The following is a 23,617-nucleotide window of genomic DNA, read 5'->3' as shown; positions in this document are numbered from 1 at the left end:
TACGGTAATAATAGGTACTGGTAACATCATAATAGGTAAGAGACAGTCAATTAGTAATAGCACTTAGACTTATATATCACTTCACAGTGCTTTACAGCCCTTTCTGAGTATCAGCATATTGCCCCCAACAATCATTTTACTGACCTCAGAATGATGGAAGGCTAAGTCAACCTTCAGCCAATCAAGATTGAAGGAATCAAATTCCTGGCAATGTGAGCAGAGTTAGCCTGCAATACAGCATTCTAACAACTGCGCTACCACAGCTCTTGATAGGTAAGGTTCCAAATTCAACCCAAGACCTTCCTGAAGCTCCAGAACTCCAGTAGCTTTTTCTCCATCTTCTTTTATGAGAACATAAAATTAGGTCAGAAAATTCTCCAGAATCTTCCTCTCTGTTCTAGGAATCCTTAAACAAATATATCTGAATTCAAGTTCCAAGCTAAAAGGCTCAACATAATGATTAATAATTTTCTTATAGTTACTGAAGAGCAATGTGAAAATTTTTGATCCTGAGCAAATAACAAATGTGTGATATGTGTGATGGAATAACTATGAATATAGGTAGTCCTCGATTTATTACCACAATCGAGTCCAAAGTTTATGTTGTTAAGTGAGACATTTGTTAAATGAGTTTTGTCTCATTTTACGACCTTTCTTGTATCAGTTGTTTAGTAAATCACTGCAGTTGATACAGTAAGTTAGTTACCCGGTCATTAAGTGAATTTGGCTTCCCCATGGACTTTGCTTGTTAGAAAGCTGCAAAAGGGAATCACAAGACCTTGGGACACATAAATATGAACCAGTTGCCAAGCATCTGAATTTTGATCACATGATCATAGAGGTGCTGCAAAGATCGTAACTTTGAAAAACAATCATAAGTCGCTTGTTTCAGTGCCGTTTCAACTCACTAAATGAACTGTTATAAGTCAAGGACTACCTGTATATTGGTGCCATCTTTGCCCTGAGGAGAAGAGTTGAAAGTACATCTGTGACTTTTTGCCTTCTCTAATTTAGGCTTCAAAAATGCAGGACATTTTATGCTGCTGAGTGTAACTGAGCTGTGATTGTTCCTGTCAGAAGTACTCCTGAATATCTAACCAACTAAACAAAGAATGGATACACCTTTGACAGGTCAGTAATCTCAGAAAAAAACAAAATTGAAATGTGAAGCATACAGTACTTGTTTATTACTAATCCGTGTGAGGTATTCTGTGCTGACAGCCCAATTTGTAGGGGACAAAATGGTGTTGGCTAATTGTCCAGAATCCAAAACTGAGAATTGAGAATATTATAAACATTTCAGTGTAACAATGTTCCTTTCTTCCTATTCCCATCACCAGAATTCTCCCTTGTGATTTTTATAATTGTGTTGTCTATCCTTAATCCACTTGCCCCTATCAAAAGTTGTGTTTTTCTTGATCCATATAGTAACAATACAAGTAGTCTTCGGTTTACAAACCATTTATTTAGTGACCATTCAAAGTTAAAACAGCACTGAAAAAAGCGACTTATGAACGGTTTTCACTTATGATTGTTGCAGCATTCTACACAAACAGAATTCGGGCACTTGACAACTGGCATGTATTTATGACAATTGCACTGTTGCACGGTTGTGCGACCACCATTTGTAGCCTTTCCAGGTGGCTTCTGACAAACAAAGTCAATGGGGGAAGCCAGACTCACTTAACAACCGTATGATTTACTTAATTGCACTGATTCCCTGAACGACTTGTGGCACAAGAGGTCATAAAATGGGGCACAACTAACAATAGTCTTGCTTAGCAATGGAAATTTCGGACTCAATTGAGGTCATAAATCAAGGACTACTTGTATCATATGATTTAGTAGTATTTTGATATATATATATACTGTACATTTATCACCACATTTTATAATACCGTAGTGCTTTATAGCACTCTCTGGCTGGTTTACAGTGTCAGCTTTTGCCCCAGTGATCTGGGTCCTCATTTTACTAACCTCAGAAGATGGAAGGCTGAGTTATCCTTGAGCTCGTCAGGATTGAACTCCAGACTGTGGGCAGCATTTGCCTGCAATCCTGCATTCTAACCACTGCAACACCATATGTACGCCAGGACAAATTGAAACCTTGCCTTTGCATTTGGTGAATTACTCTTCAAAACTTCTGATGCAGGACGTACAACTAACAATCACAATGAATTCAGTTACACCCCTTCCCAATAAGCATTTTCAGAATTTCAATCCATATTTCCAGCAAATATTGACTGCATTTTTAAAAAAATCTTTTCCACAAAGAAACCTCTGCAAATGAAAGTTTTAAAAATTAAAAAAAAAAGTATAAGAAAGTGTTGCAAAAGGCTTGTAACAGAATCTATAATCAATTTACAAAATAAAAACAGCAACATGGTGATCACAGTATTTTTCAGAAATGATTAATTTTTCAAATGCTCTCATTTAAGAGTCTAAAAATGGGTTTCAGAACAAATGAATCTACAAGAAGTAAAAAGTTAAGTAATCATGGTACCACAGTACCACCTTGTGGGGAAAATAATGAGCTATTTCCCACTCAAAAAGAAAATGGAAATCAATGCAATTTCTGTTTGTTATATTTTATTTAGATAATAATAATGTAGTGTAGTACATTATCTGAAATGCCTATTTTATTTGAAAAGTCAAATTTAAAGGAAAACTAGAAGCCTAAACACATAGGCATTCCCTTTAATTAAACATATAAAACCCAGGGGTGATCTCTTTTTTAAACAACTATGTTTCTTACCATGAAAGATTTATTAGATTGCAAAACTTGCTATATGAGATGAGAATGTGAAAGGAAAATTTATATTATTCTTGTTTTCAATATGTTTTATTAGAGTCTGCAGGACCTTTTAGAAGTCTCGCTCTGCCAGTAATGCTTGATGCAATGGAATCAGATATGCCAGTGCACAAATATTCAAGCAGCAAGACTAAAATGGTTACAGGTGGAACGTGGGCCCCACAGAGAAGGAACATGTTTGTGTACATCGTGAAAACTTGCCACTTTTACTCTCTATTGGCATGGAAGGGGATATTTTCTACCTCCTCACAGAGATGATTGCAGCCAACTACCCTTTGAGAAAGAGTAGCAAGACCATCTGCTCTAGAAGTAGGATAATAGAGGTCATCTGGGCTTCCATCCATGAGTGATTCATGTCTATCATGGCTGTTCCCAGTAAAGATCTTAGCCATCAAAACTCAGAGGTTTTCTTTGCCTTCCTTTCCTTTTTCTCTCCTATCTCCTCTCAGATTAGGGGCAATTTTTTAAATTTTCTGATGCAGAGGTGGGTTTCAGCAGGTTCTGACCAGTTCTGGAGAACCGGTAGCGGAAATTTTGAGTAGTTCAGAGAACTGATAAATACCACGTCTGACTGGCCCCACCCCCATCTATTCTCTGCCTCCCGAGTCCCAGCTGATCGAGAGGAAATGGGGATTTTGCAGTAACCTTCCCCTGGAGTGGGGAGGGAATAGAGATTTTACAATATCCTTCCCCTGCCATGCCCACCAAGCCACGCCCACCAAGCCACACCCACAGAACCGGTAGTAAAAATTTTTGAAACCCACCACTGTTCTGATGGCTCATGAGTCTCCACAGCAACCCTCTAGAATGACAAATTTCAGAACCTTTGTTGCTTGTTTGTTTCTGGTATTAAGCAATAAACTGGGTGCTTATCTTTGCAGACGTCCTGGAAAAAACCCAATACATACATACTTGGGCTGAATTCTCAAAAATGTTTACACACAAGGAATCAATTTTCTCCTGAAGCTCATTCCAAAAGCACAAATTCTTAAACAAAAGACCTAAAGTTTAGGCCCACACATTTCACTGACCACATTTCACTGCAGGCTTGAGGAGGAGGAGGAGGAGGAGGAGGAGGAGGAGGACAAATTCTACTTTTCTACTGTTTCTACTGTTTTTATATACTGTTGGAGGTTATAGAGAGCTTTAAGGCTATGTGAGAACTGCTCTTTCTTTAACGAAATAAATAACCCAGTCATGGCCAATTAATGACTTTCCTTAATAAAACTCCAGATATTGGGTAAGATCTAGAAATTATTCTGCCATTGACATAAATGAGAAGAAAAATAACTGTCTACATAACATAATCCAATATAGTATAACGTGGCATTATGATGTGCAGCAAGACCTATACTAAGAAACTATATGTCAGTTAGAAGGTACACAGCATGGGGGTTTGTTATTTTAGGTTCAGGTCATACTTTGTTTCAATCTCACAAGGCAGAAAAGTATATTACTGTGGCTCTAGCAATTTGAATGGAACAATTCTATGTTCTAGAACAGGGGTGTCAAACTCACGTCGTCACAGTGGCATCACATGACGTAGCAGGACTTCTTCCCCCTTTGCTAAACCGGGCGTGGGCAGCATGTGACACATCTGGACTGCGGGCCGGGAGTTTTACAGCCCTGTTTTAGAATGTGACCCATGGTCACTCTGACACATATGGACATTCTGACACATATGGATAAAATTCTGGTAACGGTGCAGTGTAGTGAATTTTCTCAAGGACCACACATACAATTTCTCAAAACATAAAATAAACGATTTAATTAACACATGCAAATAGAAAAGTGCATAAGAATCAAAGTATTCAAATGTTCTCTTTGGGGAAAATTAGCAAACAGATTTTCTTCTGGAGTCAGCTCATTCCAAATAAACATTCAAAAGAAGAAGAAGTATGCAAATAAAAACAAACAGATAAAACTAACAAATAAAGACAGAGTCTATGTTTGAATTAGATTACTTGGGGTTCAAGAATCAAAATCCTGATCTTGTAGTAGGATCATAAACTGAGCAAGGCTTGCTATAATCAGAAGTGTCAGTCACTGTAATGGCCATTTCTCATTTTGAGACATAAATCTGAGGAAATAATCTTAGCTACTGAAGAGACGTTCCACCCCCCCGCAAAAAAAGAGGGGGGTGTTTCTGCATTAGTCATCTTCATCTTGCCCCTTAGGAGCTAGTTTTGTTGAATTTTTTTTTTTTAAATTGCCTTGTGAAGGGATATAAAAAATTTCCTCCAAACCAGATTCTATTACTTGATGAATCAGAATCAAGCAAAACAGAAGTTCTGGGTCCTCTGACAGCAACTGCACATACAAAAGGTCAAACTTATATAAAAGGGCTTTATGATGGCTACACATCTCATAACTCTGTAGGAATGCAAGAATTCAAGGGGAAAAAAGCTTTATTCCCCCACCCCCAAGAGCCAGAAATGAGAAGCAGTGCATGCTTAGCCTCAACTTTGGAACATTGTTTATCAATCTTCTCCTTCATCACACTGACTCAGGGACCCTTGTTTTCTTGAATCTTGCCTCTTTTCTTTCAGGATTTTTATTGTTTTTTTTATTTTTATTCTACTCTCTTGATGTTGCCACCCAAGTGAGGAACTTTTCCTGTTTAACCTCTAAGTCAGGTGGCTCAATTTCCTTCTCTGCATCCACAGCTGGCTGATGATTTGAGAGCTCCAAACCTCCAGCTTTCAACCTCCAATAAGTTTTGCTTTTTCTGAGCTCCATCTGCAACTATCCAAGGCCCACTTGCTTCTAAATGTTGAAGTCAAAACTTCTTAAGACCTGCTCCTTTAATTCAGAACGTCACTCAATAGACCCAAAACTGTCTATAAATTGGTATGTTGGGGAACATGACAAGGAAATATTGTTCAGTTTCCACTATGGTCCAATAAACAAGTTTGCCAGGTTTGTCTGTCAGTAACTGCTTCTTTGAGTTCTTTTAAGCTGACATTTATGATCATAATAGGATCTACCCCTTTAGTCTTTGCTAATTTTTATATTGTCTTTGATTATTGTGCATGTTTGCAAAAATAGTTAACTAAATTTTCTTTAACTTTCTTAAATATATTGCCATTCTAAATCAATTGTATCCTCAATTTCTTTAAACTGCTTAATTGGATATATCTCCATCGTTTCTTTTTACTCTTCTTTGAAAATTAGCTAGATAGTTTTTCCTGTCACCATTTCATTTTGTTTTTTGCCTTTCCTCAGCTCTTTTCACATTCAAGAGATGAGCTACAGTCAGTACTGGACCTTGGTTTTCTTGAATGAATTGAGCTCCACATCTTTGTTTGCAAAATATGTAGTCAAATGAAGTTGCTCCTGATGATGTCCATATGGAGAGTAATACTTAAGGCTGTTCAAAAAAGGTATTTTCTATAATCATGTAAGCATCCTGATAAAAGAGTAGTATATTATCTGGTTTGTTTTGTATGCCAAGATCACATTTGCCCAATTCCAGATTCTATTTAATTTCCATTAAATTAAATATTCCATTAAATTATTAAATTAAATAATTTAATTTATTTAGGATAAATATAACATCTTTGATATTTACCTTTCAAACAAAAATTGTTACAATTGTTACAATATTACAAATAATATTCATCCCATCAATCCCGTGGTTCTACGAAAGCATTGACTTTAGTATTTATTTGTTAACAATTATGGCTACTCCATTTATTCTATTATTTTCTTGTCCACAGTAAAAGATTTAGATGTCACCATTCATTTTTAACGTTTTTGTTCTGACAACATCAAATTTACCTTGATTCATGATTCTGATATTCAACTTATCAATTGTATATATAACTCTGAAGAACTGGATTTTCCTTTTGCCTCTTAGCATATCAGTAGTTGGATTCTCTTCTGGATTTAGCCCAGAAATGTCAGTTTTGGTCCCTATTTTTTTAGATTCCTTCTTGCCTTAATTTAGTGTTTCTCAATCTCAACCTTGGTAACTTTAAGATGTGTGGCTTTCAATTCCCAGGATTCCCTAGCCAGCAAAGTTGGCTGAGAAATTCTGTGAGTTGAAATCCATATATCTTAAAGTTGTGAAGGTTGAAAAATATTGCCTTAGCTGTTATCTTCCACTATTTTAGTTGTAAATATTCATTTTAATTTTTGCCACCATACTGAAGTGGATGGCCATTTTCTCCTCCAGTAAGAAGGAACACCCTCCCCTCCAAAAAAATGGCAATTTTAAAATATGTAACCTTGTGATGAATTTGTCAGTTTGGCAGGAGTTCAGCTTCAATTTGCTTATCTTTGACTAGGATCATTAATAAGTCACTCATGAAACTGTGTTCAAGTTTGCTTAAATTAGTTAACTTCAGAGATAAGTCAGAGATAACCCTGCATATATTTTATACTTTTCACAATCTTTGATTAAATAGGGAAATTATTCAGGCAATGCACTGACAAAAAATCCTTTGTGTCAGGACATAAGCAATCTATTACCCAGCAAGTACTCTATGACATTACACACACACACACACACACACACACACACACACACACACATATAAAGTATATTTAGAAGAATGCATTTATCTACCATTACTTTCATTCCTATGGAACCACAAATTCAAATTTAGTATAATATAATATATATGTTTTTAAAAAGAATTCAAATAAAGTAATCTATAATTAAGTACGGGGAATATTTCTCTCCATTAGTTACTCTTTAGTCTTATAATTTAAATTTTACAGTCTTTTTCCCAACTCAATTTACAAGACCAACCTCCCCGGCTGTGTTTTGTAAATGAGTATATTTTGAAAGCAAATCTTTCTTCCTTGACATCCGAAGTCCAGCATGTTGACAGATGTCTCCTTATTAGGCAAATATGTTGAGGCAAGTTCTCATCTTCATAGGAACAAGAAATCTCTAAGAAACTGTGATCTGCTCCATATTTTATTTGAAGTTTCAGTGAATTTCAACATCAGGTGGTTATTATATTCTAACATATAGGAATAATGTTGATATTGAAATCATAAACAACCCATATAGTATCTGTGCAATAAACTAGCTTTTAAATTTGAGAGAGAACCAGAAAATGCTAAAACAATTTTACATGGATATTCTACAGCAGGATCACACAATTACATCTACTAAGTATTTAAACAGCAGGACACCTGCCAATGATGGTGCAGGAACATATAAAATCCATTAATTATTAAATAAGAAATCCCATGGATATATAAACAATAACCAACTCAACATTGAGCTCACTAGAAGACTTTAGCTCAATTAATTTCTTTCAATTAATCTGCCTCTCAGTATTGCTACTGTGTGGATAATATGAGGAAAGACCCCTATTTATTCCTCTTTGAAAATTCAGAGAAAGGCATTATTTGTGTAGGTATTTATTTATTTATTCATGCATTCATTCAATCATTCATTTTTCAAATTTCTTAACCACCCATCTCCTCATGGTATGAAAGAGAGAGTGCATGTGTGCATGGAGAAGCAGCATTTGGAGCTCTTCAAATGAGTTAAAATTACAATCCCTATGCCTTTCTAGTCGGCATTAATCCTAGAACAAACTGATTGATGGAATGTGGGATTTGTGACTCAACACATTTGAATGGTAGCAGATTCAGGTCAATTATTATAAACATTAGCAGCTAAAGTTACTGAAACTTTACTCCTAATTTTCCATTCCTCTCCTCCATAGGAGCCTAAATGTTTTTCTCTAGTTCTCTGCCGCTTCATTTGACTGTGGAAGGTAAAGAAACCAACAGCTACTTAGCAGGGATGACTTAATCTACATTTCTACATTGAGCAGATGGTTAGACTCAGAAGCCTAGTGGTCCATCCAGCTCTGAGACAATGAAATAATTCTACGTGTTCTTAAATTATTTAATAGTGAATACAAGGAGGCTCTGCAGCTATTCGACTTTCCTGGTAGAAGCACAACCAGGAGTACTAGCTCTATTTTTATTTTAAGTGTTAGAAATTCTATATATAGCCCTACAGAACAGACAGTGCACAGTCCATATGTGCTTTTCTGCTTAACTGCACAAGGAAGCAGGAAACTTTTATTCAGAGAAAAGAGAGTATACCATAGATGCAATTGCAAACTTATAAACACTGCCATCTACTGGTTGAAGAATATACTGAATATATTCTACTGGATACTGCTGTAGTTATACAAAATACATGAAAACTGTATTCCAATATTAAGACAGAACTTTACATTAACACAATTTTGCATGACTTTGCATTTCTCATCCTCCTTTAACTTTCTGGAAAACTAGATAGGATCCCTTCTAAAACACTTCCAATGCTCCCTTCTCTTTCTGTAAGGATATATCTCTGATATATTTTATCTGATGGTGAGTCTGCAACTCTTCTTCCTATCTCCCAAGGTCATTCCCACTTTCCACTTACCATTACAGCAGCTAAGAAAGTTTGATTAGGATTTAATGGGAGAACTCCAGGAAATACAATGGTTGAAAGCTACAGTGGAAAAATAAAAAATAACTAGAACAAAGCAGTAACAACCACTTTCTAAGAGCATGCTTGAGTCCCATATAGAGAGTAAGAGTTAAATTCCATTTGAAGGAAGCTTTAGAGTACAGTGGAATGAAAGATGCAGTCTTTTCTAATCATACATAGCTGCTTATGCCAACTTACTGCACCCAATGTTAACAGCAAGCATAACCATTAAAGTTTGAGTTATCTTCAGAATTATATGACTATGATGGGAGTGCTTTCAAGTTAAGCATTTATAATTGTACAGCCTCATTAATTGTACAGAAGATCCAGGTAACACAGATTTTTCTGTCTTTTTTTCCCCTTACCACAGTATTAAAGTGAATTGTCAACAGAAGAAAAGGTGGAAGAATTTTTGGTTAGCAGTCCTAGGAATTTTTCCATCAGAAAGAATGGAGGCTTATAGTTTTATCACAGAATCTCAGTATTATTTATCTGGTACTACTGACACTACTGCATTTTAAAAATGAAAGAATAAAGAAAAAGCTATTGTGTTACAGACTGACTGGGCAACACAATTATATGTTTGTGTGTGTGAATTGCTTAGAAAACAACTTCAAAGATATCGTGAGCCTAAATCATAAGTCATGACATGGCAATTTTGTTGGTTCAAACCAATTATCTCTTTCACAGCAGAATGGAAGTTGTTGAAATTCTCTGCTACCACCAAAGATGATATTTTACTCACAAACCAAGAGAGCGCATTTTCAAGCAGTTAGTAATCTCTCTGGAGGCCAATTGTTGGTTTTTAAGCACTCAGCACTTTGTGGCTCTTATTGACCATTATGCTTAAAGGTGAGTTTTGTTTGTTTGTCTGACATATAACCCTCAACAATTCAACCCACTTGTCCACAAAGGATGCCCTGTGTAAAAGCTCTCCTTCACTGATATAAAGTGCTGACTCCGTGATTTCCAGCTGTATAAAAAGATATTACAAACAGCATGTCAAATAAGTCTTTACAAGAACCACTGAGAATAGGGCATAAGGCCACTTTTTTTTAATCAGCCTATCCAATAAATACACATAGGCTACTACCAGTAGCATAAACAAAAAACCCTTTTTGTTCTACCCAATGTCATGGTTAAGATGAAAAGGGAAAACATTGTAAAATGTATGAACATGACCATACATCCTGTTTGTACTAGTACATAAAGAATCACTGTTGAGCAGCAGCAAGAATGGCATTTGCTCAACTGTGGAAAGATGCAGATACGCCCCCTGACCATCTGATAATAAACAAGATTCTCCGATGTGCTGAGATGGACAGGCTAACGTATATCTTAAAAGACAAGAAAGATTCAGTATATAATAGAAGTTGGGACAGATGCTTTGTCTGGCTCAAAAGAAGGTTAAACCTAGAAGGGTGATAAGATCGTCTAATTAGATTAACTAGATATTTACTAGCAGGGTGGATAAAAATCAATGATTTTTTTAAAAAAATCAAAAAAATCAGATTTTTTTATTTAAATCGGATTTTTTTGATTTAAATCGAATTTATTTTAATAAAAAACTTTTGGGGTAAAAATCTATCGTAAGATAGTTTTCTATTTAAGATACATAAATAATTGAGTTTATTCAGCATGAAATGGAGCTTAGTTATGTAGCATGAGGCTGTATATTCTGCAACACTGGGACTATCGGTGAGTCAACAGTGGGTCAAAGGAGTAGCAGAGATGACAGTTGCTCTTTAAAAATTATGATTTAAATCGAGTTGATTTAAATCAAGCCTTTTTACTAGTGATTTAAATCATGATTTAAATTGTGATTTAAATCAACTCGATTTAAATCAAATCCACCCTGTTTACTAGGCTATATAATTCTTTATAATTTTGATAATAACAGGCCAATTGTTTTGTAGATAGTTAAAAGAACTTGATTGCATTGAAATGTTTGGCTAGGATGATTAGTTAATATTAATTGGAGAGTGAGTTTAACTCTCGGTTAGTCATGTTTGTTGTCTCGTTTTAGTCTTGTGTTTATGTGTTTCTATATTTCACTTCTTATATTGCTTTCCAATCATTATTGTGTGTTAATTTTACTGTAAAAATTTAATAAAGATATTTTTTAAAAAACAAAAAGAATCACTGTTGAGGACTTTGGCACATAGTGCTAGCCTCAACCCATCCCCTCAGCTTACCAAAATATAACTTCTGCCCGTTTTTCTTCCTCTTTAAAAGGGTTTCAGCTTCTGCCACTGCAAGCCAATCTGTTGCAAATCATTCTGAGTTGAGGAGGGCTGCCCTGTGCCATCTCACACTATGACAAATATGTCCCCTCCAGGTCTTTGTCCACAAATTTTTAATGTTGTCTGCCTTTTGGCAGTGAAGAACAGTTAGGGCTCTTCCATTATGGCAAAGCACCATGACTTCCACCTCCATGGCCAGTCCTTGAAGCAAGGAGAGGAAGACAAGCTTTTGTGCCACTTTGCCCCACTTCTCTTCCCACAAGAAAATGGAAGTAGTGTGGACACAGCTTCACATTATTCTAACACAAAGACAGGCATTGTTCTTTACTAGGATACAATTAAGTAATATGCAGTGAATTCCAACTGAATGGAAGATTTGGGCAAGGTGAATCAATCCAGATATTACTTTGTTTTTCATACTCCTCTTGGAAGATCTGCCAGTGCAGCAGAGTAGATAATATATTGCATTAGGACTGGGAAAGCCCATACCATCATACTAACTCCCCAGTTGGTCAATGGATATAGCCCTCTATTTTGACTTGGGCTACGATACCTTTTGCTTACACAGGGGCATCTGCCTGAATATCTGACCCTTGAGAAATGATACTATCGTGAACTCTTCTTGCACACAAATCTACCAATCTTCTTTTAAAACCCTGCCTTTTTATTCAGCTATCTTCCAAAAAAACCAATATCTCTGAACAAAATCAAACTCTGGAGGTGGTTAGTAAACTAAGAAGATCCCACCTCCATTTTGTTTATATATTGGTTCCTTTCTTAGCTAGGGTTTTTTTTTTTTTTGTTAATTTTAATGTTTTAACTTTTAATGTTTTATAATGTTGTAAGTCGAAGTCATTCTATAGTAAAAAAGAAAAGGAAAGGAAACAAAGAAAGGGGAAAAGGGGAAAGGAAAGGCTAATACTGGGGAAAAGATCTTGCAGTACAAATTTTTCACTTGTTGCGAGGAGGTTCCCTAAGACCATTCTCATACCAATTTTATTATTCATTGGTGATGGGACCAACACCATTTGGGCTTCTCCAATTTTGGCACAAAAGTACATTGAGTTGCCAGCTCCATCTTTCAATTCTATTGCCACAGGTCTCAAAGTGCAGTTGAATCTTTGCTACATAGTAATGTATTTCGTAAGATTGATAAATCAATGTCAAAAATGTTAAAATAGTTGGGGCATGGGAGGGATGTGGAAAGCAGCAGGATAAAACCCTGAAAATAGGTTTGCAAACCCTTCCCACTCGATAGGTTACTTTTCCCTTTTTTTATTACAGGGAATATTGATGTTAATGCAGGTATAGTGTGATCTTCAGAAGGTTCCTATTCCTGGAACAATTTATCTCCTGGCTTCCTTGTCAAGAGAGATGCAGCAGGGATTTGGGTGTGATGGGAGGAAGGGGCTCTGCTCTTAAGCCTACAATCCATCTTTTGCTCCATTTTACACTCTCTTTCCTGTCCAGGGCCATCCCTACTCGTCTTTAATTCAGCAACTGTAAAGGTTACTACAGTACACTTTTTGTCTCAGGCGCACGTCCACAGTCCCCAAGCAATAGAAAGCAGTCGACCCTTTTTGCTATTGGCGGTCGATACAGGGAGGGCGGGAAATGAAACCAGGGCCTCAGCCAATCACTGCACTGAAACCCTCCCACGTTGAATCTGTAGGGGACTGCTCTCCTCAAGGCTGCGATGGCCGCGTGGTTTAAGTTGATGCGCTTTCTGCCAGCTCAGCAGCTGGCGGGAAGGACCAACAACGGAGCAAGAGCGAAAAGGCCTTAAAAGTTTCATCTCCCTCGACCAGGGACCTTTGAGCTCTCTTTCCCTATCAGTCTCCCCGTCTTTTTTTCCCCACCGCATAACGTTGTTGCCGGGAGGTTCAACGTCCACAAAAAAGCCTCTCTCCTAGCTTTTTAAGTGAAATGCAATACAGAAAATAAAGCCGTTTGATTGCCATTTCCGACTGGGGGGAAGAGAGAGGCAGCGAAAGAGGCGGGAGGATTTTTTTTTCTTTTTTTCCTTCTCCTGGCAGCCTGGGAGGAGTGAAAAGTGAAAAGCCACGAGAATGGAGCACGGAAATGGGAGCTTTCATTTCTGCATTGCATTCCTCGGAAAGTTCCTTTTCCCTGCACAACCTCGTGGCTTTTCATCCCTCCCCGGCTGCCAGCAAAAAAAAAAAAAATTCCTTCTGCCTCTTTTCGCTGCCTCTCTTCCCCTCCAAACAAATGGAGCTTTCATTTCTGCATTGCATTTCTCCGAAAGCTCCTTTTCCGTGCTTTTTCCATTATCGTGGCTTTTCACTTCTCCCCGGCTGCCAGGAGAAAAAAAAAAATCCCTTACGCTCCCCAGTTCGGAAATGGCAAACAAGCGAAAACCGAGACTCTCGTCCAAAGAGGTGTTGGAAAAGCGGCAGACCCTCGCCAAGTCTCTCCCCTCCCGAGCCAACCCGCCGAACAGCGGCGACGGCTTCTCTTTTCTGCCGCCTCTCGCTTTTCGCAGCCTTCGCTACCGCCGAAATGGAGCCTCCCCGGCTTCTTTTCCAGAGCGAGGGAGCGGCTCCGGGTATTCACAATCGCGTTTCCCGCTCCCGACTTCCCTCGGCGGCCTTCTGGGAGGTTTCGCAAAGGAGGAAGGCGGCGCAGTTTCAGGAAGAGGGAGGCGGGGAGGGAGGAAGAGGCGGGCCGCCGCTTCTGCTACCAGGCCGCGGTCCTGGTCGGGCCTTTTGCTGGCGGAACAAGAAGGGGGACCGGAGCCCCAAGAGTGAAGAGAATAGCCGGCCCTTTCCCATGCAACTTCCCCAATGTCAGACGCGGCGGCAACGGCGGCGGCTCAGCTCTGAGCGGCGGCTCCCATCCTCCCCATTCAACTCTCCCTCTTGGTCTCTCTTTTTTTTCCCCCCTGCTACAGGGGCGCGACTCCCAAACTGCGACCCCGGCCTGCCCGGTTAAAAAAAAAAAAAAAGAGGGGGAAAGAAGAGGATCCGTGGGTGGTTTCCAGCGCGAGTCGCAAAAATGACGAGCCGGGGTCCCCCGGCCTGGGCTTCCCGGCGGCCCCAATAAAGCCCGGGCGGAACAGCCTCGTATGAGGCTATTCCGCGGCCCAGGGGGTGCCTCCGCCAGGCTGCTGTGGTGGTGGTTGCTGAGCAGAGGAGCCGGAGACCCAGGCTGGCGAGGGGAGCCCCTCGAGATCCGCCTGGGTCTCTTCCGCCCAGTCCCCTGTCAGACGCGCCCCCCTTCTTGCACCCCGTGGGAAGGGAAGGCATGTCTTCTCCCAGCTCCGTGGACATGATTGAAAACCCCCCGGTGCTCAACTTCGAAGAAATCGACTACAAAGAGATAGAGGTGGAAGAGGTGAGAGGGTCTGCAATGGTGGGAGGGAGGAGGAAACCGCGTCCCTGGGGTCCTAAGCGTAACTCTTTTGGAGAAACTCCTGTATTTCGAAGAAACTTCCTCGGATGTCTGTGTGTATCTCTGATCCTGATTTGGAAGAAATGTCTACACGGGATATTGGGGAGAAAGGTAGCATTGAAAAAGTGCCACGGCTCAAGTCAAGATGCCTTCTTGACTTGAGTTTTTTTCTCAGTTATTCCGAGATGGGAGCAAACCAATTGTTTCCATTGGTGAAGAAAAGATAAGTCAGGATAAGGGCACTGCCTACGGTGCAAAATGTTGACCGCAAGAGGAAAAGATCAAGGTATAAATTCACACTTGGGAAACTCACTGGGTAATAGTGAGCCTCTGTTTCTCAGTTTGACAGAAAAAAATGGAGTTTTTTTTTTCTAATGCGACAAAACCACATGTCTAATGGTTTTTATTTAAGTGCTTAGGGCCAGGCTTTTATCCTAAAATCTAGTTTTAAAGTTCACCTGTTGCAAATTGATATGACTGAACAGACAACAACATATTGCAGTTGCAGCTCCTATCATGAAAATTGCTTCATCTTGCAGTTACAGCATATATCTAAAACTTATAATTTTTAAAGAAAAGTCTGTTACATTTAATATAATAAGAACAAAACAGATGTTTGCTTTTAAAGAAGAAAAACTTCTGGATCTAAATGGCCAACCAAATGTATAGATCATACATTACCAGTAGAAGTTATATGTACATAGAATTTTGAAAATCACCCAGGATAATAAACTCATTACTAAGACAGTACTTGTATGTCCTACAGAAATAAGTGACAACTACTTAAAAATATATCTGCATGCTGGTTTTAGCCAATTTAAAATGATTCCAAAACTATGAGTAGATGTTTTTTCAGACAGATCTAATCAATATCTCCAAATCTATTTTCTACAAGGAAAGTGATGCCAAGGAAAATCTTAGTAATAGCATAAGTGAAGTCACACTTATAGATAAGCTGTATTATACGTATCTGATAGTAAATCTTTTAAACAGTGTACAATATTGTGGAATTAACAAATGACATAAGAAAAGCTTGTAAAGCTTTTTTATATAATGTTTTGAAAGGTGCAGATTTGACTGGTTTTAACACTTAAAATTTGCAATTTATAGTGTTACTCTACAATATTAACATTGTTAAAATTGTATGTTTATATTATAAACCACTTTCAGAAGTTCAGAATAACTCAGCTTCAGAAGTTAACTAAGAAATGTTTTAAATAAATTAATGCATATATATGCACAGCCCTATAACTTGTTTGCCGGTTGTGTTACCTTCTCTATATTGAATTTGGAAATGTTAGAATCATCTAAGCCCATATGAAGAAATAATAACCATGCAGTTATGTTTTATAATAATGGCACTCCCCGATAAAATCCTTTTAATTTGTATAAAAAAACTTTTGGGGATGTTTTGCTATGTCAAATCTGATGCTCCTTTTGCTGTAAAGATACACTCCTATGAAACATTTTTGGTGAGTATATCCAGTGGTGGGATTCAAGTAATTTAACAACCGGTTCTCTGCCCTAATGATTTCTTCCAACAACTAGTTTGCCAAACTGTTCAGAAAGTTAACAACCGGTTCTCCCGAAGTGGTGCGAACTGGCTGAATCCCACCACTGAGTATATCTCATTAAATTCTGTGGGATTTAACTCTTCTTTCTGGGCTGGATCTGGCTAAGTACACATCATCATGCTAATTTTTTTGGATTTCATTTTATAAGATGTGAGAACCAGGCCAATATTGTTTGTTTGATAAATTATGGCTAAGTTGGTTTAATATGAAATGTGAATATAGTATTAATTTCACACTATCTGAGTTGCAGTTTTCCACAGGCATACATTTTAGACTCTCAATAAACAATGGCTAACAGAAATTAAATATTTTTGTGTTAAGCTTCCACACTGCAATGGATAAGAGAAAAGGAAAAGGCCTTGGTTAATATATTTCCAGCATGCTCCTCTCTTCTATGGTTCTTTTTGGGTTTGTTTCTAGACATCATAACAGAATCCTGCAAGTTATTCATCCCATCAATTGTGTCTAAAAGTTAAGTAAAAATCTCATGATTTTGTTGCTTGTCTTAGACTACCAAAACTGAAAGTTGTCAAATGCTTAGCAGGCTACTATAAAGAGCTTCTCAAGGTTGACAGATTATAAATTTGGACAGACCTTTTGCAGAATATAAATATGTATTTTTCTATGACATTGTAGAATATTAAGAAAAGTTGCAAGTTGTTTTTAATAGTTGCTTCAAAATTTCCAATTGTCTTTTTATTCAGGTTGTTGGACGAGGAGCCTTTGGAGTAGTTTGCAAAGCAAAATGGCGGGGAAAAGATGTGGCCATTAAGCAAATAGAAAGCGAATCTGAACGGAAAGCCTTCATTGTAGAGGTATAATTTCATTCTAGAATTTGTTCAAAAGAATTTGATAGGTACCAGAATAATTTAAAAAAAGATGTACAGTGAAAATTTTACTGTCTGTAAGCTGTAATTAGAACTGGTATTCATGGATTTATTCAGGGGATATATATATATATATACTGTATATACATAGTGTTTTTGAAATGAATTTGAGTTATAGATAAGAGGGTGAACTGGGAATAAGAATTCAAGAGTTCACTGAACTGTACATTCCCTGTGTACTTTCTCTTTTGAGGAATACTGCATTTTCTAAGTGATATCAGCATGGACTCAAATAAGTGTTCTGCTTCCTTGGTCATATTGACCCAAGCAAATTAATATTTTCCCTTTTGTTTTCAATAATTGCAGAGATCTCCTCTTCCTCCTCCTAGTGATTTGATATGCTTACTACTAGAACTGAACATTTGTAACTAATTCACACAGAATGTATGAACGTGACAGTATTTTATTTATGTTATAAATAACAAATGTCATTTTTTCAGAGACTCCATTTAGGATCACCATAATCATAATTTCAGGTACACCTGAAATTGTTCAAGCAGTTTATCCAGAAATAAATCATATTTCTAACATACTGCTTAATATCTATGAGTGACCTACTTTCTTTCCATAAAATGTGGAGTATATTTACATAGGATTATTGCTATTTAAGTTATTGAGCAGAGACATTATTTGAAAATACATTAAGTAAAAAAGTTGAATACATTTAGGTTGACATTTAGGGGCAGAACTTTCCAATGGGAAATACTAATACATACATCTTACTCTTAAAGCTATCCAATAAATTCCATTCCTTTTTGTCTAATACTTACGAGTATTTTATTATCGTATCATTCAGTTAATTAATATTCTAAAAGGATTAGGACTATACTGTGCTTTGGATTTGAAAATAAAATGTTTGTACAGAGGCAGAAAAATAGCACCTTTCTGTAACTCTTAGAGCAGCTATGGCTAGTGTTTGTCTTTTACAAAGTTTTAAAACAACACACTCAAAAAAGAATTAGAATAGAATAGAATTTTTTTTATTGGCCAAGTGTGATTGGACACACAAGGAATTTTTCTTTGTGCATATGCTCTCAGTGTACATAAAAAGACAAGATACATTCGTCAAGAATCATAAGGTACAACACTTAATGATAGTCATAAGGTACAAATAGCAATCAGGAAACAATATCAATATAAATCGTAAGGATACAAGCAACAAAATTAGTCATACAGTCATATGTGGAAGGAGATGGGTGGTGGGAACGATGAGAAGATTAATAGTAGTGCAGACTTAGTAAATAGTTTGACAGTGTTGAGGGAATTATTTGTTTAGCAGAGTGATGGCATTCGGGAAAAAACTGTTCTGGTGTCTAGTTGTTCTGGTGTGCAGTGCTCTATAGCGTCGTTTTGAGGGTAGGAGTTGAAACAGTTTATGTCCAGGATGTGAGGTGTCTGGAAATATTTTCACAGCCCTCTTTTTGACTTGTGCAGTATACAGGTCCTCAATGGAAGGCAGGTTGGTAGCAATTGTTTTTTCTGCAGTTCTAATTATCCTCTGAACTGTTCCAGAAACAACATACTATATAAAAGAAAATGCATCCCGCAGAGGCTCCGTCTCCATTTTGTTCAAAATCTGGGAAAATAGCTAAATCTTTAAAAACTTCCTGAACATGGCACATTTGGATCTCTGTGAGGATATCATCCCAGAGGGCAGATATTGCAACAGGAAAAATGCAGATATTCTTGGTTTAAGGAGTTGCAAATGGAGTCCATAGTGTCATCTCTTTAAAAAGCAAAAAAAAAAAAAATGCTTTCAAAACTAAAACCTTTCATATTTCTAATTCATATATACATATATAACAAAATCAACAACGTAAAGGTTTATTTTAAATTATGTGAAGCAAATTGCTGGATCCAAGACACATGTCTCTTGTTAGCATCTTAAGCTTACAAATTCAACATCAGCCTGATGCGGCTGTATGCGAGTTGATCTGTAATGTTCATTTGAATTGATCTAAGTCAAAACTGATTGCCTGAGTGTATCTTTTTTTCCCAGCCATAGTAGGGATCTGTAGTTAACCTTTTTTTTTTCCATTATAAAAGATAGGAATCAGTCCTTAATTTTATTTATAATCATAAAACAGTGAGAAGGGTTTTTTCTGCTCTAAAAGCCTCAAAAAAAAATAATGGAATTAAGTTGCTCCTTTCTTAAATCTTTTGGCAGTCTGAAAGGTGCCCAGTCCAGTAGCTTTCTTTGTATTTGAGTTTGCAGAAGCTCAGAATTAGGAGTATAGTATTGAAGGAAGTGAAAGGCAACCATTCTACCTTAAAATTATCTGCACTTGAAAAGAAGGCATGTGGTCTGTCATTTTCTCTTGATAACAAGCCAAGTATTCCCAGTCTTCCAAATTCCAAATTCTTTGTTGAAAATTTGTGGATGTAGGAGAGTCTTTCTAAAAGATGCTGTAGTTTATAAAGCAATTGTACTACAGCATTATCTCAAGATAGAACTAAACGTATTTCTGGAATCAAGTGTAGACACTGTTAATTATCCTGATGCTATGCTCCCAGCATAGAGAATAGATTGAGAGCAGCTGAAAGACATAGGGAAGATTGTTGAACTGAAATACGAATCAAGGTAATATCATCATAGGCATTTAACAATCACATCTGATAAATTAGCATACCCACATCCACTTATAGTGAGACAATTTGCCCAGTAATTTTTCAGAAATTCTTTTTAAAGAATTAGCCAATATACTCTGACTAATTTAAACATGGAACTGACATGCTGCTCTTATGCTGCAGAATATATATATATAATTAATCTGCTTTTTATGATCATTTATACAACGAAAAGTTTTATGTAAGAGAACTTAAAATACATTGCTTTTTAAAATTTCAGCTTCGACAGTTGTCACGTGTGAATCATCCTAATATCGTCAAGTTATATGGAGCTTGTTTAAATCCAGTAAGTAGCAACTTTTGGACAGTCTCTTTATTTAAATGAAATATTTGGCTTATTTACATATTCTAAGTTGAATTTTTCATTTATGAGAAAAGTAGTCCTTTCGCATTCAGTTTGAAATATACAGGTTTCCAATTTCCATTCCAGCTTTGTTCTATAGATTTATTGATCAGTGTTTCACTACTCTATTCTGGTTCTAAATTAAATGAAGAGCTTCTAAAATTTATTTTCTTTATCAGCATGCATAAATGTTAACAACTGAAACATATTGTAGATTACCACAAGAGTATTACCAGGATTTTTAATATCCGTTAATGTACATACTCAGTTGAATAAAGCAGAAAAGAAGAAGAAAAATAGAGCAATTACATCTCTGACCAAATCTGTACATGTAGTTGTTTCTGCACAGTCTAAGGATTAAAACAGAATTACTGTATTTTTTGGTGTATAAGAAGCACTTCCCTCCCCCAAAAGTGAGTGGAAATATCTGTGTGTCTTATAGAGCGAATGTTGCTGAAGCCCCGCCCATTTGCCAGCCCCCACCCTTCAGCCTCTGCCTCCCAGCCATTTGCCTCCTTGCAGCAAACAGCCTGGTCAGCTTCAGCACAGCCTGATTTAGCACCAGCAGGTTATTGGGGTTGGATCTGCCTCCCGGAATACCGCCTATCAGCTGTTCCAGGCTGTGGGGATCGCCACCGCCCATCGCTGCTGCCACCTTCCGCCGCCTCTGCATGTCCCATTTTTGGCCTCCCGCACGTGCACCCCATTTTCGGTCTGTTCCAGGCAGCGGGGATAGGCGGCAGCAATCCCCGCTACCTGGACCGGGCCAAAAATGGGGTGCATGAAGCCCAAAAACGGGACTCACGGAGGCCAAAAATGGGGCACGCGGAAGCGATGATAGACATCAGCGGTGATGGACAGCAGCAATAAGCGGTGGCGATCCCCACAGCCTAGAACAACTGATAGGTGGTACTTCAGGAGGCAGATACAACCACCAATCAACTGCTTGTGCTAAATCAGGCTGTGCTGAAGCTGACCAGATTGTTTGCTGCAAGGAAGCAAAATGCTGGGAGGCAGAGGCAGAATTTTATGTCTTGTTTTCCTCCCCAAAAGCTAGGTGTATTTTATAATTCGGAGCGTCTTATAGTCCGAAAAATATGGTATATATTATTAAAATAAGATGGAAACATTTCATAAGAATACTTGTTCAAATACTTATTTCATATTAAAAATAATAATAAATTGGTCTTCTGCTTTTTTCCTCATTAGGTATGTCTTGTAATGGAATATGCTGAGGGAGGTTCTCTCTATAATGGTGAGCATCATTTTTGAATTGCATTGTCTAGAACACTGCCTAAAATGTTGCCATGATGATCTCTGGAGGGCTCGGGACAGGGGTTGCTCCTCTGTCCTGGTCCTATTAGACCTCTCAGCGGCTTTTGATACCATTGACCATGGTATCATGCTTCACCGGTTGGAAGAGTTGGGGGTGGGAGGCACCGTACTAAGGTGGTTCTCCTCCTTTCTCTCCGACCGGTGGCAGTCTGTGTTGGCAGGGGGGCAGAGGTCGACCCCAAGGTCCCTCATATGTGGGGTGCCACAAGGGTCAGTCCTCTCGCCCCTCTTGTTCAACATTTATGTAAAGCCGCTGGGCAAGATCATCCATGGTTTTGGGGTGAAGTACCACCAGTATGCTGATGACACCCAGCTGTACATCTCCACCCCAGACCATCCCAACGATGCCCTTAAAATGATATCCCGGTGTCTGGAGGCCGTGCAGATCTGGATGGGGAGAAACAGGCTCAGGCTCAACTCATCCAAGACCAAGTGGCTGTGGTTTCCTACGTCCCGATATAGTCAGTTGACGCCATCGCTGACTATTGGGGGCGAATCGCTGCCCCCCCCACGGAGAGGGCTCGCAACTTGGCATCCTCCTGGATTCACGGCTATCTTTAGAAGAGCATTTGACGGCCGTGACCGGGAGGGTTTTTCATCAGGTTCACCTGATTCGCCAGTTGCGTCCCTTTCTGGATCGGGACTCCTTACAGTCACTCATGCCCTTGTCATTTCCCGCCTGGACTATTGCAACGCTCTCTACATGGGGCTCCCCTTGAGCACCCGGAGGCTCCAACTGGCGCAGAGTGCGGCCGCGCGGGTGGTTATGGGAGTGACATGGCGCTCCCATGTAACACCTCTCCTGCGCAAGCTGCACTGGCTCCCGGTGGTCTTCCGGGTGCGCTTCAAGGTTTTGGTTACCACCTTTAGAGCGCTCCATGGCTTAGGACCTGGCTACTTACGGGACCGCCTACTACCACAAATAGCCTCCCATCGGCCGGTACGCTCTCATAGAGAGGGGCTCCTCCAGGTGCCGTCAGCCAAACAGTGTCAACTGGCGGCCCCCAGGGGGAGGGCCTTCTCTGTGGGGGCACCCACTATCTGGAACGAGCTCCCCACGGAGATACGGAGGATCCCGGATCTGCGCACTTTCCGCCGGGCTCTTAAGACCTTCCTATTCCAGCAAGCTGGCCTGGCCTAACCTTTTTCCCCTTTTCTTTTAAATTGAAAATTTTAAATCTGTTTTAAATTATTGGGATATTTTAAATTTGTCTTGGGCTAAATTGTTTAATCTGGTTTTATTTCTGCTTTTAAATTTTGTATTTATGTATTTTATTTTGTGCCTGTTCACTGCCCTGAGTCCTTCGGGAGTAGGGCGGTATATAAATCTAATCAAACAAACAAACAAACAAACAATCACATTTCATGTTAATATATTATTGTATAAATGTCTTATTTATTATAATAATTTTATGACACTGATTGTTCTGGGTTAAATTTTATTGTTACACTTTTGTTAAGCATTATGGTCTGCCTCATAGAGCAAGTGTACTGGATGGATCGATGGAGAAATTTAGATTTTTACCCAATTCAGGCTGTAAGAATTCCTTTAAAATAAAGCTGACCATTTTTTTTCCTGTTTGGGGCTGAGGGGCATTCTTGATCTTGTAGTGATGACTCAGCAGCAAATGAGATTGAGATAAAAAATTATTCAAATGTTATTAACATGCTCAACAGATACTGCAAATCAGTTGTAGTACAAAGAAAGGGGAAGTCAGAAATTAAATATTTACCTAGATTACTTTTAAGAATTTTTTTTTCTTTTTCTCTGTTCTATATATAAACAGATTATTTCTGGTCACACAGTTAATCATTTTCCCTTTAAGTCATACTAAACATTACAATTTGTGGCAATGTTTGGAGGTCTGTGATGGGTGCACCCAAGATTTTTGTTATAGAAGCATAGGAACAAAAATAAGTTCTGTTGTGT

General features: G+C 38.3%; 1 protein-coding gene and 1 long non-coding RNA gene across 24 annotated transcripts in view; both read left to right on the top strand.

The window, feature by feature from the left end:
* Positions 1–78: 78 nt before the first annotated feature.
* On the top strand, positions 79–3,209 carry LOC117660896 (uncharacterized). Its single transcript, XR_004589835.3, has 3 exons — positions 79–273; positions 1,015–1,131; positions 2,850–3,209. It is a non-coding gene; the product is annotated as an uncharacterized LOC117660896 (long non-coding RNA).
* Positions 3,210–13,953: 10,744 nt separating this feature from the next.
* MAP3K7 (mitogen-activated protein kinase kinase kinase 7) overlaps positions 13,954–23,617 on the top strand; it is a 38,721-nt gene continuing 29,057 nt past the window's right edge. For 12 of the 23 annotated variants that reach the window (XM_087882569.1, XM_087882568.1, XM_034408996.3 and 9 more), the window contains exons 1-4: positions 14,149–14,863; positions 17,199–17,309; positions 20,230–20,295; positions 21,562–21,607. In XM_087882569.1, coding sequence (XP_087738695.1) covers positions 14,774–14,863; positions 17,199–17,309; positions 20,230–20,295; positions 21,562–21,607 — 313 coding nt within the window. In that variant the 5' untranslated portion in view covers positions 14,149–14,773. Of the gene's footprint in view, positions 14,864–17,198; positions 17,310–20,229; positions 20,296–21,561; positions 21,608–23,617 lie in introns of all 23 variants that reach the window. The other 11 variants (XM_087882579.1, XM_087882578.1, XM_087882573.1 and 8 more) reach the window with 2 other exon arrangements.

The sequence above is a fragment of the Pantherophis guttatus genome, chromosome 1, assembly GCF_059756535.1.
Source record: "Pantherophis guttatus breed Tessera chromosome 1, ASM5975653v1, whole genome shotgun sequence".
NCBI classification, from domain to species: domain Eukaryota; kingdom Metazoa; phylum Chordata; class Lepidosauria; order Squamata; family Colubridae; genus Pantherophis; species Pantherophis guttatus.
Note: the sequence above shows the minus strand (reverse complement) of the source record. Positions and strands in the feature narration are given on the sequence as shown.